The 20076-nt window shown below is 39.2% G+C and overlaps 2 protein-coding genes across 3 annotated transcripts in view; both read right to left on the bottom strand.

Moving 5' to 3' along the window:
• LOC105978892 (apelin receptor early endogenous ligand) overlaps positions 1 to 2601 on the bottom strand; it is a 14322-nt gene extending 11721 nt beyond the window's left edge. The window contains exon 1 of the mRNA XM_013005402.2: positions 2538 to 2601. Within this exon, the coding sequence (XP_012860856.2) occupies positions 2538 to 2601 (64 nt within the window). The remainder of the gene's footprint in view (positions 1 to 2537) is intronic.
• Positions 1 to 20076, bottom strand: part of MRTFB (myocardin related transcription factor B) — a 258653-nt gene that overhangs the window by 114703 nt on the left and 123874 nt on the right. The window lies entirely within an intron of this gene.

Genomic DNA, 20076 nt, shown 5'->3' with positions numbered 1-20076 from the left:
AGTGGGTGAAGGGAGACATCGGACAGTGTAAGACATGACAAAATAATAATAATTCATAAATTATAGTGTTCATGAGGGAGGGGGGAGGGGGAAGGAGGGACAAATGAGGAGCTAATACCAAGGGCTCAAGCAGAAAGCAAATGTTTTGAGAATGATGAGGGCAACAAATATACAATATGCTTAACACAATGGATGTATTGTAAGGATTGTGATAAGAGTTATATGAGCCCCCAATAAAATGATTTAAAAAAATAAAAAGAAAGAAAATATTTTGAAAAGGATGATGGCAACATAGGTCCAAGTGTGCTTGAGACAATGGATGTACAGATTGTTTTAAGAGCTGTAAGGGCCCCCAATAAAATGATTTATTAAAAACAGAAAAAAGATGAGAAATTTTTATTCCATTCACATTAAAAATAAAAACATCAAACCACCCAAGAAAAAAAAACATTTTTTGCATAAAAACATAAGCAAAACACAGAACCAAAAAAATTTAAAAGTGAAACCTAATGATAAGTCACAACCAGGAAAAAAATATCTAAAACACATAACAGCCTAATATTCCCAAAACATAATTAAGTCTTAAAAATTCATTAAAGTTAAAATGGTAAAAATGAACCCATTAAACAATCCACAACCAACCCCCAGATCAAAAAGGTCACATATTCTAAAACATGCTCAATCTTTATCACTAAGTACCTCAAGTCCTCCTCACTTTTCAGCAAGCAAGGTTGTCATCTGCATATGCAGGTTGTTAATAAGCCTTTATCCATTCTTGATACCACATTCTTCTTCATATAATCCAGCTTCTCTATTTGCTATTAAGTGAGACAACCCTGACGCACATGTCTCTTGAACAATTCTTTGAATAACTGTCGAACAATTGCCTCTTGATTAATGTATAGATTCTACATGAGCACAATTAAATGTTCAGGAATTCTCATTCTTCTCAAGCTATCCATAGTTCGTTATGATCTGCACAGTTGAATGCCTTTACGTAATAGTCAATAAAACACAAGTAAACATCTTTCTCCCATTCTCTGCTTTCAGCCAAGATGTGAATCAGTCCTGATTTCTGTCAATCAATGTATTGCTACAATCATTGCTGATATTCATCTGTAAAATTTTATTACATGTGATATCAAAGGTATTGTTCTTTACTTTGCACATTCTGTTGGATCACCTTTCTCCGGAGTGGGCACAAATATAGATCTCTTCCAATCAGTTGGCCAAGTAGCTGTCTTCCAAATTCCTTGGCAAAAACGAGTAAGTGCTTCTAGTACTTCATCAACTTGCTGAAACACCTCAATTGGTATTTCATCAATTCCTGGGGTCTTGGTTTGGGCTAATGCTTTCTGTGCAGCCTGGCCTTCTTCAGTCAGTTCTTTCTCATGTTACCTCTTGAAATGGCTGAATGCAGAGTAGTTCTTTTTGTTACAGTGTCTCTGTGTATTCTTCCATCTTCTTTTGATGCTTCCTTTATCATTTAATATTCTGCCTGTAAAATCTTTTAATATTGCTGTGTAAGGCTTGAATTTTTCTCTGCTCCTTTAATTTAAGATATGTTCAGAGTGTTCTTCCTTTCTGGTTTTCTAATTTTAGGTCTCTTTGCATATTTCATAATAATATTTTACTTTGTCTTCTTGAGTTGCCCTTTGAAAATTTATATTCAGCTTTAACTTAACCATTCCCTCCATTTGCCTTATCCACTCTTATGGTTAACAGCAAGTTTCAGAATCTCTTCTGACATCCATTTAGATCTTTTCTTTCTTCCCTGTCATCTTTTTACTTTCTTCATGTATAAAGTGCTTGATACCAAGTCTGTTCTGGAGATTGCATGAAATTTGGGTAGGATATACTCAAGGTTGTATTTGGCTCTCATGGACTTGTTTCAATTTTCTTCCAATTCAACCTGAAATTACAAATGAGCAGTTGATGATCTGTTCCACAGTCTGCTCCTGTCCTGGCTTTGAAGCATTCCCATTATCTCTTTCCACAGCTGTAGTCAATTTTATTTCTGTGTATGCCATCTGGAGAAGTCCATGTATATAGTCACCCTTTGTGATGTTGAAAAAAAGTATTTGAGATGAGGAAGTCAATGGTCTTGAAAAATTCTATCATGTGATTTCCAGCTTCATTTCTATCACTAAGACCATATTTTCCAACTACTGCTCTTTCCTCGTTGTTTCCAACTTTTGCATTTCAATCATCAATAATTTTCAATGCTTCCTGGTTGTATATTTGATCAATTTCATACTGAAGACATTAGTAGAATTTCTCAATTTCTGCATCCTAGCTTTTGTGGTTGGTGCATACATTGGAATAATAATTTTATTGATTGGATTTCATTGTATGTGGCTAAGCATTGTTCTAGAACAGGCAGCATTACCATTGTGCTTCAAGGTAGATCCTGAAATGTCCTTTTTGACTATCAATGCCAGGCCATTCCTGTTGATTGTGTCATTCCCAGCATAGTAAACTATGCGATTTTTCTGTTTTAAATTGGCAAACACTAGTCCACTTTAGCTCATTATTACCTAGGACATCAATTTTTATGTGGTCCAGTTCATTTTCTATGACTTCCAATTTTCCAAAGTTCATACTGTGTACATCCCAAGTTTCAATGATTAATTGATGCTTGTGGTTGTTTTCTTTCCATTTGTGTAGTGGCCTATCAGCAAATGAAGGTTCCAAAGGCTTTAAACTCCATCCATGTCAGGGTAGTTGGCTGTGCTTTGAGAAGGCAATTCTTCCTCAGTCATATTTTGAGGGCCTTCTGACCTGAGGAGTTCATCTTCTGGCAGTATTTCGGACAATGTTCTGCTTCTATTCATTAGTAACTGACAGTGTTTGGATGCTATCCATAGGCTTTTCAGTGGTTACTTTCTCTGCAGTGGACAGTCGATTCATTCTTTGTTAGTCTGCTCTAAGTCTGGAAGCTACACCAAACCCTGTTCACTTTGGGTGACCCTGCTGATATTTGAGATACCAGAGACATGCCTTCCAGCATCACAGCAACATACTAGCCGTCATACTACAACAAACTGACAGACAAGTGGAAAATTGAAAAGTCGTTAAAAATGAAACGGAATCTATGAAGATTGATAGTCTAGGCATTAGTTAGCTGTAATGGACTGGTACTGATCATTCTGAATTAGAAAATCGTATCATTGACTATGACAGGAACAGCACAGTCGGAGGAATGGTTTTGCATTCATTGTCAAGAAGGACATTTCATGAGGCATTTGTCTGCTGAGAGAGTGTAGAAGCAAGTACACCTCAAAAGCAATGAACACACCCACTTCCCATATCTTTTTCTAAACACTCCAATCAAAGGACTTCCTTGGAGAAATGGTTGATTCCAAGGACGGGGCAAGGAAAGTACAAGTTGAGCCTGGTACATCTTGTTATCCCCCAAGTAAAAACCTGCACATATTACGACAGGGACCAATCTTACGGGCATACAAGTCAGCTCCAAGGGACTACCCTTGCACAATTTAAGCATTAAAAGAATAAGAATAGCATAAATTATGACACAGAGAATAAGATTCCATTCTGATATAAATGAATAAAGAGGGGAAAAGTAAGCCTGACTGTGAAGTATAATGGCACCTCAATAAATGTCGATGGAGTTATAGAATTAGAAAATCACCACTTATTAATTATCAGAGTAATAAGTTTCAGGCAAAGAATGAGATAAGTCGAGTTCAACTCACTGCCACTGAGCTAAGTAGGACTCATAGTGACCCAAAAGAATTGATCCTTAATGTTTCTGAGATTGTAAATCTTTATGGGAGTAGACATCCTCATTTTTTTTTCTCTCCTTGCAATGGCTAGTGCATATGAATCACCACCCTTGCAGTTAGCACCCCAGTGCTAAACTCAGTATGCCAAGGTCCTGCAAGTGAGAGTTTAATGAGGAATACGTTATTCCTTTAGTCTCAGCATATTTTCTTCACAAGAAACTTATTTCAAAACTACAAAGAAAAATATAGTAACTTTATAGAAACACTCAAAGGACATCACCATAACTCTGGGACCAGCATTAATCCACATTACCTCTGCAGGGACAGATGTAACTCCTGGGCGATACAATGAATGTGGTTGGCTGTTGATCCAAAGGGTGGAGATTTGAGATCACCTAAAAGTGCCTTTTAAGGAAGGCCTACCAATTTACTTGAAAACAACCCCACCACTGGTAACAACATGGAGCAATTCTTCAGACATGTTGGTACAATAATGAGACACGGAGATGACATGTGCCTCTGTTTATGACACTCCATTTATGAGACAACATGTCTCTTTGGTCGTCTTTCCCTGTCAGTTGTGGATGACCTGAGTCCAATCACAAATGGTGGGTCATTCTACAGAATAACTGATCTACAAACTTAAAAATTATCATGGGGTGAGGAGAGCCTGGTTGAGGAGGGACTACAGACCACTATTACAGGGAACTGAGAGGCCTGATGATTAAATAAATACAACTTGTGGTCCTAAATGGAATTGAGGTGGGGAAACATATATTTATTTATTTTTGCTAAAAAGTACATAGCAAAAGAAGTTAAAAGGAATATACAGAGTCAAAAAGAACTAGTTGATATTCCACCATCTTATGACACAGCATATAATCAGAAACTGATGGTACTGAAGGAAAAGGGCCAAGCTATACTTGAGGCATTAGCTAAAACCAAAGCTATATGAACAACCCAGTGAAATATTTCAACACTCCACTGCAGCACAGGAAGCACTTACTCATCTATGTAAAAAATTTGGAAGACCAGGAAAACCAGGTGTCTCGAAGAGATCCATATCTGTAGCCATTCCAAAGAAAGGTGACCCCACAGACTGCAGAATTATTGACAAATATCAATATCACAGGAAAGTAAAATTTTACTGAAGATCATTCAATAACAGCTGTTGAAGTACATTGACAGGGAGCTGCCAGAAATCCAAGTTAGCTTCAAAAGACGATATAGAACAAGGGATATCACTGTTGACACCATATGGTCTTGGCTTAAAGTAAGGAATACCACAAAAATGTTTACTTGTGTTTGGATCATAACCAACTATGGAAAACACTGAGAAGAATGAGAATTCCAGAACCCTTCATTATGATCATATGGATTAAGATGCAATTGTGTGTATAGAAAAGGGAATACAGTCAGGTTTAAAATCAAGAAAGATGTGCATCGGGGTTGTATCCTTCTGCCACACTTATTCAATCTGTAGGCAGAACAAATAATTCAAGAAGCTGGACTATATGAAGAATTAGGCTTCAGTATAAGATGAGGGCTTATTAACAACCTTTCATACGCAAATGAAAAAACCTTGCTTGCTGAAAGTATGGAGGACTTGAAGCACTTGCTGATGAAGATCAGGGACTGCAGCTTTCAGTATGGATTATAACTCAGTGTAAAGGAAACAAAAATTCTCACAACTGAACCAACAGTAACATCACGATAAATGGAGAAAAGAATAAGATTTTCAAGGATTTTGTTTTGCTTGGATCCAAAAATCAATCTTTATGGAAGCAGCAGTCAAGGGTCCATATGATAGATTGCATTGGGTAAATCTGCTGCACAAAATCTCTTTAAAGTGTTGGAAAGCAAGATGTTACTTTGAGAATTAAGGTGTGCCTGATCCAAGTCATGGTATTTTCCGTTACCTCATATGCATATAAAATTTAGACAATCACTAAGGATGACTAAAGAAGAGTCAATGTCTTTGAATTATGGTGTTGGCAAGGAATAATTAAAGTATCATGGTCTGCCAAAAGAACAAACACATCTGTCGGAAGAAGTACAGCTAGAATGATCCTTAGAAGCAAGGCTGGCGAGGCTTCCATCTCATATCCTGTGGACATGTTGTCAAGAGAGACTAGTCCCTGGGAGAAAAAAACATGCTTGGTAAAGTGGAGGGGCTGAGAGAAAAGGAAGACCCATGAGGTGATGGACTGACACAGTGGTTGCAACAAGGTGAGGATGGGCAGGACCAGGCAGTCTTTTGTTCTAGTGTACATATCGGGTTGCGAAGAGATGGAACTGACTCGATGGCACCTAACAACAGCAATGAAGGATATTATTGGGGTAACTGCCAGGATTTGAATATGGTATATAGATAGTATTATATTAATGCTAATTCTTGATTTTGTTAACTGAACTATGGTTATATAAAAGGATGTTCTATTTTTAGGAAACCCACACCCAAGTATTTAAGCATAAAACTGCATTATGTCACCATTATACTTTCAAATGAGTCAGAGGAAGAAACTGTAGATATGGATAGAGCGAGATAAAGCAAATGTGGTTGCTTAACACATTAACATTTGGGAAATTGGAGGAACGATATTCAGGAAATCTTTGTACCTTCCTTTAAGCCAACAACTATTTAAAAATAATAAGAATTTAAAAGGCTTATCAATCTTTACATTTAAGATATTTGTTATTTCAATATATATAAAATATTACCTTTTTCCATAGATAAGAATGCTGTGAAATACTTTCATAATACAGCAACAACCCCTAAGCCATATTTTAATAAAGCAGCCCAGGAATGTGAATTTAGAGAAAACCATTTTAGTAACACGCATTCCACAATGTTTTCTAACTGTAGCATTAATTTATAACAAGATGGCTTCTACCATCTCTTGGATGCAGACACAGCAGAGTCCTCATGATCAACACACACACACACACACACACATACACACACATACACACACACATTTAGATACACCTCTCATATAGAGGAGATGGCATATTTTGGGCATAAAGGATCAATTAGGTTAAATGTTTTTAGGTTTTAATGGCTTTCTTCCTACAAAATAAAACCAATTCAACAGTGAAAGCACTAACTGTTTAAGACATGTATTAAAACCTTTATATGTTTCATATCACTTCATCCCCTAAAGCACCCTAGAAAGTAGGTTCATTTATGGTTTTTCATCACCATAATTTTCATCACCAATTTACAGATGAAGTCGCCTAAATACTACCAAGGTAACTGGCTTGGATTTTTTTTAATCGTTTTATTAGGGGCTCATACACCTCTTTTTTTATTATTATTTTTATTGGGGACTTGTACAATTCTCATCACAATCCATACATACATCCATTGTGTCAAGCACATATGCACGTTTGTTGTCCTCATCATTCTCAAAACATTTGCCTCCCACTCTAGCCCCTACTATTAGTTGTTCATTTTTCCCCTCCCTCCCCACTCCCCCCTCCCTCGTGAACCCTTCATAGTTCATAAATTATTATAGTTTTGTCATAAGTTACCCTGTCCGATGTTTCCCTCCGCCCTTGTCTTGCTGCCCATCCCCCAGGGAGGAGGCAATACTTAGATTCTTGTAATTGGTTCCCCCTTTCTACCCCATATTCCCTTCACCCTCCAGGCATCGCCCCTCTCACCACTGGTCCTGAAGGAGTCATCTATATTGGATTCCCTGTGTTTCCGGTTGCTATCTGTACCAATGTACATCCTCTGGTCCAGTCAGATTTGTAAGGCAGAATTGGGATCATGATAGCGGCGGGGAGGAAACATTAAAGAACTAGAGGAAAGTTGTATGTTTGATCATTGCTACCCTGCACCCTGATTGGCTTGTCTCCTCCCCACAACTCCTCAGTAAGGGGATGTTCAGTTGCCCACCTATGGGCTTTGAGTCTCCAGTGTGCTTTCCCCCCTTTTTACTGTTATGTTTTTTTTGTTCTTGGATGCTTGATATCTGATCCCTTCGACAGCTCGTGGTCACACAGGCTGGTGTGTGTCTTCCATGTGGGCTTTGTTGTTTCTGAGCTAGATGGCTGCTTGTTTATCTTCAAGCCTTTAAGATCCCAGACACTACATCTTTTGATAGCCGGGCACCATCAGCTTTCTTCACCACATTTGCTTATGCACACGTTTGTCTTCAGTGAACGTATCAGGAAGGTGGGCACCCACTGGCATGATTTTTAGTTATTTGATGTCTGATAACTGGTCCCTTCTACACCTCCTGGTCAGACAGGCTGGTGTGCTTCTTCCATTTGGGCGGCATCACAATTTACAGATGAAGTCACCTAAATACTACCAAGGTAACTGGCTTGGATCTTTTTAAAATCGTTTTATTAGGGGCTCATACACCTCTTATCACAATCCATACATACATCAATTGTGTAAAGCACAATTGTACATTCATTGCCCTCATCATTCTCAAAACATTTGATCTCCACTTAAGGCCCTGGCATCAGCTAATTTTTTCCCCTCCCTCTCCGCTCGCCCTTCCCTCATGAACCCTTGATAATGTATAAATTATTATTTTGTCATATCTTGCCCTGTCCGACGTCTCCCTTCACCCACTTTTCTGTTGTCCCTCCCCCAGGGAGGAGGTCATATGCAGATCCTTGTAATCGGTTCCCCCTTTCCAATCCACCCTCCCTCCACCCTCCCAGTATCTCTACTCACACCACTGGTCCTGAAGGGATCATCCGCCCTGGATTCCCTGTGTTTCCAGTTCCTAGCTGTATCAGTGTACATCCTCTGGTCTAGCCAGACTTGCAAGGTAGAATTGGGATCATGATAGGGGGCGGGGGTAGGAAGCATTTAGGAACTAGAGGAAAGTTGTATTTTTCATCATTGCTACATTGCACCCTGACTGGCTCGTCTCCTCCCCATACCCTTCTGTAAGGGGATGTCCAGCGGCCTGCAAATGGGCTTTGGGTCTCCACTCTGCACTCCCCACCTCATTCACTATGATAAGATTTTTTGCTCTGATGATGCCTGATACCTGATCCCTTTGACACCTGATTGCACAGGCTGGTGTGCTTCTTCCATGTGGGCTTTGCTGGCTGGGATTTTAAACCCAGAATTGTTGGTGTCCAAATCCCATGTTCATAACCAGAATATATACTAAGACTTCCCTGGACTGTTGTTATTATTATCATGGGCCATGGAGTCAGTTCTGACCCTGTGTACAACAAAATGAACCACCACCAGATCTAGCGCCATCCTCACAATTGTCCTTAGGTTTGAGCCCATTGTTGCAGCCATCGTGTCAATCCATCTGTTGAGCACCTTTTTCTTTTTCGCTGCTTCTCTACTTCATGAAGCACGATGTCCTTCTTTAGAGACTGGTCTCTCCTGACCTGACAACATGTCCAAAGTACTCAAGACGAAGTCTCCTCATCCTTACCTCTGAGGAGCACTCTGGCTGTACTTCTTCCAAGACAGATCTGCTTACTCCTGTCAGCCTATGGTTCTTCTCATACTTTGCACCAGCACTGATATAATTCAAATGCATGGGTTCTTCTTCAGTCTTCTTAATTCAATGTCCAACATTCACATGCATAGAAGGCAACTGGAAATGCCTTGGCTAGGGTCAACGTATCTTAGTCTTCATATCAACCTCCTTGCTTTTCAACACGTTAAAGAGGTCTTGTGCAGCAGATTTAACCAATTAAATTTGTCTTTTGATCTCTTGACTGCTGCTTTCATGGGCTAGTAAATAGGAAATACTTTAGCAAATATGATCAAAATGTATTTAGTTGCTTCAAAAGTAGTAATGTGTTAATACAAAGATTTTAGTCTATCCATTTTGAAAAATAAAAAACAAACAAACAATGTAAGTTTCAACTCAATGCACCCAATCCCAACTACATGGGGAACCCCCCCTTCCCCACAGAAGAATTCACTTCAGAGGACAGCACTGAAGCTACAGCTCAAGGAGAGGGACATGTCTGATCAGAGCACACAGGAGCAAATGAAGGGGAAGAAAGAGAGAGTGGAGCACATCCTGGCCCACCAAGCCCTGAGGACTATATTGCTGCTCAAAGCAGCCAATGCACAGAGAGGACCATAGAGCTGGCCTCACTACGAGATATGAAGGCCTTCATGATCCATAGCGCTACTGGGGACAGCAGTGCAGAAATTGTGCCCGATCTGACCCCACCACACCAAGGTGAAACACTAGGGGCGTGCAAAAGAACAGCAAGGGGAACAGAGCAACAAAGTCCCCAGGGAATATCAAAATTAGACTTTGGAGCCAGGGCCTAGCACGCCATCAAACTCGACCGGAAAACACACCTAAAGGTCAACAAACAGACCTTGAACTATTTACAGGCTTTTCTTTTTGTTGATGTTGGTTTGTTTTGCTCTGCCTTATTTTTTGTGCATAGTATTATCTCTGCAGGTCTATCAAGATAAGATAGCTGGGGTCAACAATCTAGAGGAGAAAATAATGAGACCCACAGTTCTGGGGGGCGGGGACAAGGGAGAGGGGAAGGTTGGGGGAAAGGAAGTGGGTGTTAACAAAGCCCGGGACAAGAGAACAACAAATGATCGAAAATCGATGGTGAGGAGGGTGTAGGAGGCCTGGTAGGGCTTGATCAAGGGCAATGTAACCGAGAGGAATTACTGAAACCCAAATGAGGCTGATCATAACAGTGGGACAAGAGGAGAGTAAAAGGAAGTAGAGGAAAGAATTTGGGGGCAAAGGGCATTTATAGAGTTCTAAATACAGGCATGTACATATGTAAATATATTTATATATGATGATGGGGAAATAGATTTATGTGCATATATTAATAGGTTTAGTATTAAGGTAGCAGATGGACATTGGGGCTTTCTACTCAAGCACTCCTTCAATGCAAGAATACTTTGTTGTATTAAACTGGCATTCCATGAAGCTCACCTTCCCGACAAGATTGCTTAAGACAAAGTGGGTGTATAAGCAAATGTGGTGAAGAAAGTTGATGGTGCCTGGTTTTCTAAAGATACAGTGTATAGGGTCTTAAAGGCTTGAAGATAAACAAGTGGCCAATCTAGCTGAGAAGCAACAAAGCTCACATGGAAGAAGCACGCCAACCTGTGTGATCATGAGGTGTCGATAGGATCAAGTATCAGGCATCAAAGAACAAAAAATCCTATCACTCTGAATGAAGGGGAGTGTGGATTGGAGACCAAAAGCCCATCTGCAGGCAACTGAACATCTCCTTACAGAAGGGTTGCAGGGAGGAGATGAGCCAGTCAGGGTACAGTATAGCACCAATGAAACATACAACTTTCCTCTAGTTCTTTAATGCTTCCTCCCCTCCAACCCCTGTCCCCCCCGCATCATGATCCCAATTCTACTTTACAAATCTGGCTAGATCAGAACATGTACACTGGTACAGATAAGAGCTGGAAACACAGGGAATTCAGGACAGATAAACCGCTCGGGGACAATAATGAGAGCAGCGATACCAGGAGGGTATGGGGAATGTGGGGGGAGAAAGGGGAAACTGATCACAATGATCTACATATAACCCTCTCCCTGGTAGATGGACAACAGAAAAGTGGGTGAAGGGAGACATTGATCAGTGTAAGGCATGAAAAAATAGTAATAACTTATAAATTATCAGGGGTTCATGAGGGAGGGAGGGAGGGAAAAAAATGAGGAGCTGATACCAAGGGCTCAAGTAGAAAGAAAATGTTTTGAAAATGATGATGGCAACAAATGTACAAATGTGATTGACACAATGGATGGTTGTATGGATTGTGATGAGAGAGTTGTACAAGCCCCCAATAAAATGATTTTAAAAAAGAAAAGAAAATCCAAATCCTCACAATTAGACCAATAGGGTAACATCATGATAAACGGAGATTAGATTGAAGTTGTCAAGGATTTTATTTTGCTTTGATCCACAATCAATGCTAGTGGAAGTAGTAGTCAAGAGGTCAAAGGACACACTGCACGGGGTAAATCTGCTGCCCAAATTTTCTTTAAAATGCTGAAAAGCAAAGATGTTACTTTGAGGACTAAGGTGAGCCTGATCTAAGCCATGGTACTTTCCATCGCCTCATATGCATGTGACAGTAAGAGGAGCAAAGGAAAACTTATGCATTTAAACTATAGTGTTGGCCAAGAATATTGAAAATACCACGGCCTACCAAAAGAACAGAAAGATCTCTTGGAAGAAGTACAACTTCCTTAGAGAAAGCTTTGGAGATTTCATCTCATGTGCTTTGGAGCTACTGGGCGAGATCAGTCCCTATAGAAGGGCAACATGCTTGGTAAAGTAGAAGGGCAGCCACAAAAAGAAGGTCCTCCAAAAAGGTGGATTAACACAGCTGCTACAACAGTGGGCTCAAACATAACAATAATAGTGGGGATGACGCAGGTCTAGGTGGGTATTTCACTCTGTTGTACACAATGTTGGTATGAACGGAAACTGACTTGCTGGCCCCTAACAAACAGAACAAAAGTAAGGATTTGGTTAATTAAACTATATGCTATACTTCTTTCAGTTAGTATGTAATCATTGCATTACTGTTCATAAAACCAAAATACTATAAAAATGAAAAATTAGAGAACTGGAAAACAATGACATTGCAAAAAAACTACACAGAAAAAGAATTTAAAGATAGTATAATAATTTTATACTGATTATCTGCATAGACTTTATATTTATCTTTTTATCAGATTTGCACTAAGCATACTTTATATTGAAAAATCCACCTATTTTCAAAGGAGTTAATAGACCTTTATTTGGATAAGAGGTAAAAAGACCTGAGAAAGTGTAATGCCAAAAATCTGAAGTTCAAACAATGGCTGACAATAAAAATGATTCTTATAGAAATCATTATCAGCTATTGATCTGTATCTGACTTCAAGGACTGCTTCTCCAATAGTATTAGGTCTGTAGGGCTTTCAGTTTTTTCTAAATATTATTTTTGTAAACACGTTTGTTTTGTAAATCCTTAGAGACCACATATTTTAACTCTTAAAAGTTGTGAGAAAATTTCAGAGATTTGAAGAGGAAGGTGAGGATTTATAATAAGGAAGAGTGAAACAGGAAAGAAAACAGGAAATTGGCCAAATTTACCTAAGCATTGTCAAGAAGAAACATTTTTTTTAGTCACAAAATTAGAGACTATTTATACCTAGAATACAAATAAAAAGAAATATTTCAAAGGAAAAGATATGGAAGAATTGCCGATCCAAAATGTCTACTAAGATACTGCTGTATATACTCGAGTATAAGCTGATATGAATATCAGTCAAGGCACCTAATTTTACCATAAAAATTGCATTAAAAATGTGCTGAAAACTTGGCTTATATGGTAAATTGTATACAGACAAAGGTACCTTAAAATCATACCAGTGGCACTGGGAGACATCAATTCTTTTGAAAATGAGGCTCATTATAATTTCTGAACGATCAAGCAGCATGGATATTGTAATGCAAAAGAATCATATAGCTTAAAGAAGCAGATGGATATACTTTCTAAGGCCTAAGCAGAGTCTGCTGCTAGTCCTGAGGAGCCCTGGTGGTGTAGGGGGTTTTGCATTGAGGTACTTACCCAAGAGGTCAATGGTTCAAACCTACCAACTGCCCCCTGAGGGAAAGAGGAGGCTTACTACTACTCCTGTAGACATTTAAAGTTTCAGAATTTCCCCCTCTTTTCTCCTTTGAGTTACTAGTACTGAGTCAGGGTGTGTATACATATATATGTGGGTGTGTGTCTGAAAATACACATCAGGTCAGGGTCAGTAGAAGTAACTCTCAGCCACAAATGGCAAGGTTTCTCCGAGGGTGTTCTGTTTAAGAAAATGGAAAAGGAAACCACAGACTGGGAGAAAACACTCAGGAAACACATACCTAACAGAGGATTAGTATCACAGATAAATAAATAAAGCCCCGCAATCGACTTGATAATAAAAAAGACAAGCAACCCAATTTAAAATAGGTAAAAATGCATTTTTTGGGCAATACTATCATTTTTTATGAAACAGAATCAGACCTACATGGGACTGGGCAAGGAACAGGAATGGAATGGGGTGCAGAAACATATAAAGGTGGAAGCATGGATGATCTTTTCTTATGACATCAAATTTTAGGTAAATGATAATATGCTTAAGTGTAGAGGGGTAGGTATACCAGTTTTTGCAATTTATTTGGAAAAGTATCCCCAAAAGGAAGAAGGAGGAGTGCACAGAGGAAGGACAGGCTGCTCTGAGATGAAACGAGCCTGGCAGACTAGCGATGCCCATAGAACTAGGTGGAATACGTGTGATGGCTCACGGTAATACTGCAGCCTGCTTGAACATTTATGTAATAAAATGTTGGGGGAAATGAGCAAAAGATTTGAAGATCTTTCAACCTAGATAGCCATTATGCATTTTAAAAGAGGCTCAATATTCCTAGTCATCATGGAAATACAAAATTAAACCACAGTGAGACATCACTGCACACTCACCAGAGGGTTAAAAGAAAAAAGACAAACTTCACCTAGAGGTTGTGGACATGTTGGACAACTGAGTTTCTGCTAAATTCTACTGAGGGCGTAAGGTGGTACAGCCACTTTGGAAAATGTACTAAATCCCTCCCATCGCTCACAATTCCTCACTGAGTTACATAAAAGTTCAAAAGTAATAGTCTATCTTAAAATTATTTGTGTGCTATCACTCTTCCAAATAAAATTAATCTTTCTTATTATAATCACTAGTAGTTGAGAACCAGATAAACCTTTAACACTTTTTACTTGCATTATTTAATCTCTCTGGCATTATGTTTACAGGTATTATTACACAGAAACAATTCAAGTGTACTTTGTAGGTACGTGGCATTATCTAGTCCAAGGCAGGAATGCGCTCTCTATTGGCAGAATTTAGAACTTTACCTTAGTCAAGGAGGGAAAATGCAACAGCATGCAGAAACACCAGGAAAAACCTACCCAATGTGGTTTGTAGTTGGATCTTAAAAAGTAGATGTTGGTGGGGAGGGGATGAGGGAGGCAGGGGAAAAAGAGGAGCTGATACCAAGGGCTCAATAGAAGGTAAATGTCTAGAAAATAATTATGAAAACATATGTACAAATATGCTTGATACAATTGATGTACGGATTGCTATAAGAGCCCCCAATAAAATGATCTGTTTAACAATAAAAGCAGATGTTGATTGGTTGTAGTGGAGAATGGAGTGAACAAAAGTTAAAAATAATAACAAAACAAAACCACTACAAATGATGCATCAATTCAGTTACCTTTTTACCAATTCTGACACCAGCCATCCTTACCCCAGCTCTATTTCTCTGCTGGGTTTGATAGTTCATAGCAATGGCCACACAGTTCTAACAGACCATACTCATGGTTATAGGGATAATTAGGGAGGCAACAAATGACATTTCAGGATCAGAAACAACTGAGGTTATAGTTCTTCAATGAGGACAGTGTCTTCCCATAAGCCATGGCCACAGTACCTTGGGCCTAACCTCTGCTCTACTCGGAGTAAGTGTGACAAAGCCCTTTCAGCTCTGCCATTAAGTGACCAGAAGCAGTCACTTCCACTAGCAAGCCTCCTGCCTGAAGAAGCCACTGCTCTGTCTCAAGCCCTGTCTTTCAGTTCTGCTGCTTCTCCTGCCATTGCGCTCTGCAGTCCATGGCTGTCTCCAATGTCACAGCACTTTTGTCCCCTGGATAGAGGAAGTTCAACCCAGGGATCCTGGGTTCAAAGGATCTACTCTTAGTTCTTCCTTCTTGATAGCAGCGAAATTCCCCTATCCCACTTCTGGAGCTGCCCCTTTTAAGCTTAGTGGGAAGATAAAACTGACTAATGCCCTTACTGGGATTTCATATACTTTCTCTGTATGACCAGACCCCCACAAAGGAGTCATTCCCTTTATTTACATTAGCAAGCTAATAACTGGATAGTCCTTTGGATGGGACAACCACCTTACATTTGCACAATCCTACCCAGAGGACTAAGATCATCCAATAGCGGGTGCAGTGGTATACTGACAGGGAACTCGGGATGTGGAACAGGGCTATCACTGCTGATGTCAGATGGATCTTGGCTCAGATCAGAGAAGACCAGAAAGATGTTTACTTGTGTTTCATTCACTATGCAAAGACATTTGACTGTGTGGACAAGCGATTCTCAATCTGTGGGTCCCAACCCCTTTGGGGGTCGAATGACCTTTTCACAGGGGTCACCCGATTCATAAAAGTGGCAAAATTAGAGTTGTGAAGTAGCAACAAAAATAAATTTATGGTTGGAGGGGTCACCACAACATGAGGAACTGTATTAAAGGGGTGTGGCATTAGGAAGGTTGAGAACCACTGATGTGAACCATAATAAACTGTGGATCACCTTGAGAAGAATGGGAATTACAGAACACTTCATTGTGCTCACGAGAAACTTGAACATGGATCAAGGGCAGTTGTTTGAACAGAACTAGGGCATACTGCATAGTTTAAAAGCAGGAAAGGTGTGCAACAGAGTCGCAGCCTCTAACCATACTTGGTAAATCTATGTGCCAAACAAATCATCAGAGAAGCTGGATTAGATGAAGAAGAATGTGGCATCAGGATTGGAGGAAGTCTTGCTAAAAGTAAGAAATAAGGTCAAGGACTGCAGCCTTCAGTATCAATTACAACTCATTGTGAAGAAGACCAGAAGCCTCACAACTGGACCAGTAGGTAACATCGTGATAAATGGAGAAAGGCTTGACGCTGTCAAGGGTTTCATCTTGCTTGGATCCACAATCAAAGCTCAGAAAGCAGCAGTCAAGAGATCAAAAGATGTACTGCATCAGGTAAAACTGCTGCACAAAACCTCTTTAGAATATTGAAGAGCAAGGATGTTACTTTGAAGAAGAACATTGGGTGCGCCTGAGCAAAGCCATGGTATTTTCCATTGTGTTAGAGGCACGTCAAACCAAGTTGGACATTGAATAAGAAAAAAAGAAGAATCTATGTATTTGAATTATGGTGATGGAAACGAACACTCAAAGTACCGTTGACTACTGAAATGACAAACGATTTGTGTTGGAAGAAATAAGGTCTGAATGTTCCTTAGAGGCAAGGATAGCAAGACTTTGTCTCACATACTTAGAACAGCTCGGCAGGAGAGACCAGGCCCTGGAGAAGGACATCATGCTTGGTAAAGTGGCGGGGCAGTCGAGGAAGGGAAGGTCCTCCTCCTCAATGGGATGGATTGATACAGTGCCTGCATCAATGGGCTCAGGCATAGGAACAATTGTGAGGATGACACAGTGCTTTGTTCTGTTGTGTCACTATGGGTTGGAGCTGACTCAATAGCAACTAACACCACCACCTAGAGGACTAAGGTGTGTCTGAAGCATGCCACGGTGTTTTCAATCATCCAAGCAAGTGAAAGTTGGATAGTGAAAGACCACAGAAAGATTGATTCATTTGAATTGTGGTGTTGGGGAAGAACATGAAAGTCAATTGGCCTGCTTGAAGAACAAATCTGTCTTGGGAGAAGTACAGCCAGACTGCTCATTGTTAGAAGCAAGAGGAGAAGCAAGGGAGACTATCTCATGTACCTTCGACATGTTATCAGGAGAGGCCAATCCCTGGAAAAAGACATCATGTTTGGCAGAGGGCCCACCAGAAAAAAGGAAAACTCTCAAGGAGATGACCTGACTCAGTGGCTTCAACAATGGGCTCAAACATAACAAGTGTGAGGATGATACAGGACCTTGCTATGAGTCAGAACCCACTCAATAGTACCTACTTCCTCCTATCACCACCATCACCACCACCACCACCCAGACATCTGTCTGTATGGGGCTACACGAACCATAGCAAAAAAAACAAAATAAAACCAAAAAACCACCAATTGCCGGCCAGTCAATTTTGACTCCCTTTGGGTTTCTGAGGCTATAAATCTTTGGATGGCTCATCTTTCTCCCAGGGAACAGCTGGTGGATTCTAATTATGACTTTGTGGTTAGTAGGCCAACACATAACCCACTATGCATCAGGGCTCAAGACTATGGCTAGAAGGGCCAACGTGAGTAACATAGCACCATACTATTCAATAGTATCTTACTTAATTCGTTTCTGTCTGGTATGATGAGAGCACAAGGATCAATAAGAGTGAGATCCAAAATCGATAGCAACTTGGTGGAACTGCCCATTTGATTCTTCTGGGTCTCTGAGGCCAGTCTGCCCACATGAGTCTCATACAAGCCTCTTTTACTACTAGCAGAAACTGACCAATTCTGTGTCTAAAGCCCACCCTAGCTTCTCAGTAGCTATTTTAGTCCTATACACAAATAAATAAGCAATATCAGAGATTTCCTTGGTTCCCCAGCAAATTATTACTCATCTAACCAAATTTCATTTCTTTAAAAAAATGAAGAGATTAACAATGATAACTACGTATGTGTATATATATGAAAATTACATGAGAGAAGCATGTTCTTTCATTAAACATCACTTTGTTAGTCTTGGATTTAGAAAATAGGTAATGACATTTTATATATACTTTTCACCATGCATTTTTTTTGTGTATTTTATTGGGAGCTCTTACAGATGTTATAACTATTCATAATTCAATTAGATCAAGCATACTTGCACAATTGCTGCCCCATCAGTTTCAAACATTTTCTTTCTTCTTGAACTCCTTGATATCAGCTCCATATTTATATTTCAAATATCAGTCAAGAGGCATGAAATTTCCTTTTCCAGTCAATAATTATTCCCATCCAATTTATTATTTCACTTTTGTTTTTCATTTTAGTCTCTCATAGAGACCTCTAGTATACCAGGTTTCTGATAGTTATTAACATATTACTTTACTATTGATTTTAAGAGGCTTGTTTGAGATTATAAATCAACTTTACTTGCCTATGCCACATTTTAAAATTTGTTCAAAACATATTCCTACAAAACAGTCAATTACCATATTTTAACAAAATTTTCTAATATTGCAAGACTCTGACTATTTAATAGGCAGTATTTTGTAGATTCAAAAAAAGGGTTAACTCATCAGACACAATCATACAAAGAAGGAAACAAACCATACAAACTCCCCCCCACGCACAAATGTGACCCTTCAAGTGTGGAATGTTGTTCATGTCTGGAAATTTCACATATGCCACTCACAGACCTCAGTCTGAGATAACCATGAGGGATGTTAGCATTCAAGGCAAACTAAAACCTAAATAAATCCTAATTGCCCATTTCCTTAAGTTGTCCAGACTCCAAATTCTCTTGGGTTCTGCTCCGCTCATTTATTTTTAGTGCTATATTCTTTTTTTAAAAAGATATGTGTAATAATACACAAGAAAATGTTTTAGGGAGGATCCAGATTAATAGAAAAACAATGAAAAGATCAGCATACTCTAGTAGTCTTAAAGATCATCTAACTAACTGCTATCACTCCAAGATTTCATACGAGAATGTCCTATAACACCAGAATTGCTTTGTTTTCACATATCCCAAAGGTCATTGTAAAAAAGTAACTGTTTGATGTGTGTATGTACATAATATGTTGTATAGATTTTTTTATTATTTGAGAATTATTAGGGCATAGATTTGCTGTTTGAAAGATCGTATCTGAGTATAGAGGATTTATTTGTTAAACTGCATTAATAATGAATTTAAAAATTTTTTAAAATATGGTAATGACATAGATTTCCTGGAATCAAAAGTAAAAACAAAAAGAATTTAAAAGACAACTCTCTTAAAGAGCAGAAATAACTTTAAACAAATCAAATAACTACTTTATTACTTGAAAATACCAAAAGTCTTCTGCATATTACTTATCATTTATATCACATGCTTTAAAAGAGGCTAAATAATCTACTATCTCAAATCTCGTCAGAACAAGTACATAAGAAGAAGAGAAACCTATAAATCAGCTCTTGGTGACAGAGGATTTGTTTAGGAGTTTACCAAAGGGAACAGCCCTGCTGGAATCCCTTCAAGCAGCCTGTGAAAATGTCAGAATGGAGTCTGTTTTGGAGGTCTCACAGTCCCGAGAGAGCACTGGGTTTGGGCCTGTTTGTCTTTTCACATGCTTTAATATTTGAAAATCATTCCTTGTAGACACTGACTGATGCCCAGGGAATGTGAAGATTGTGGGAACTGGCAGTACCAACACGAGGGACAAACTTCATGGGAAATCAGTGCCTACTGCATTTGCCCTCTAGGCTCTCATAGATAAGTTACTCTTCAAATGTTATGGAGGTACATGGCGAGACAAGAAGGAATCCCATGCCACTCTGACGTCTTGACAAAGATACATGCAGAAAAGAGGAGCAAAACTTACTAGAGCTACTGAAAGAAACACTCAGTTATAAGACAGACA

This window comes from Echinops telfairi, unplaced genomic scaffold (genome assembly GCF_000313985.2).
Source record: "Echinops telfairi isolate 266 unplaced genomic scaffold, ASM31398v2 ScPeMD7_5;HRSCAF=22, whole genome shotgun sequence".
Taxonomy (NCBI): Eukaryota; Metazoa; Chordata; class Mammalia; order Afrosoricida; family Tenrecidae; genus Echinops; species Echinops telfairi.
Note: the sequence above shows the minus strand (reverse complement) of the source record. Positions and strands in the feature narration are given on the sequence as shown.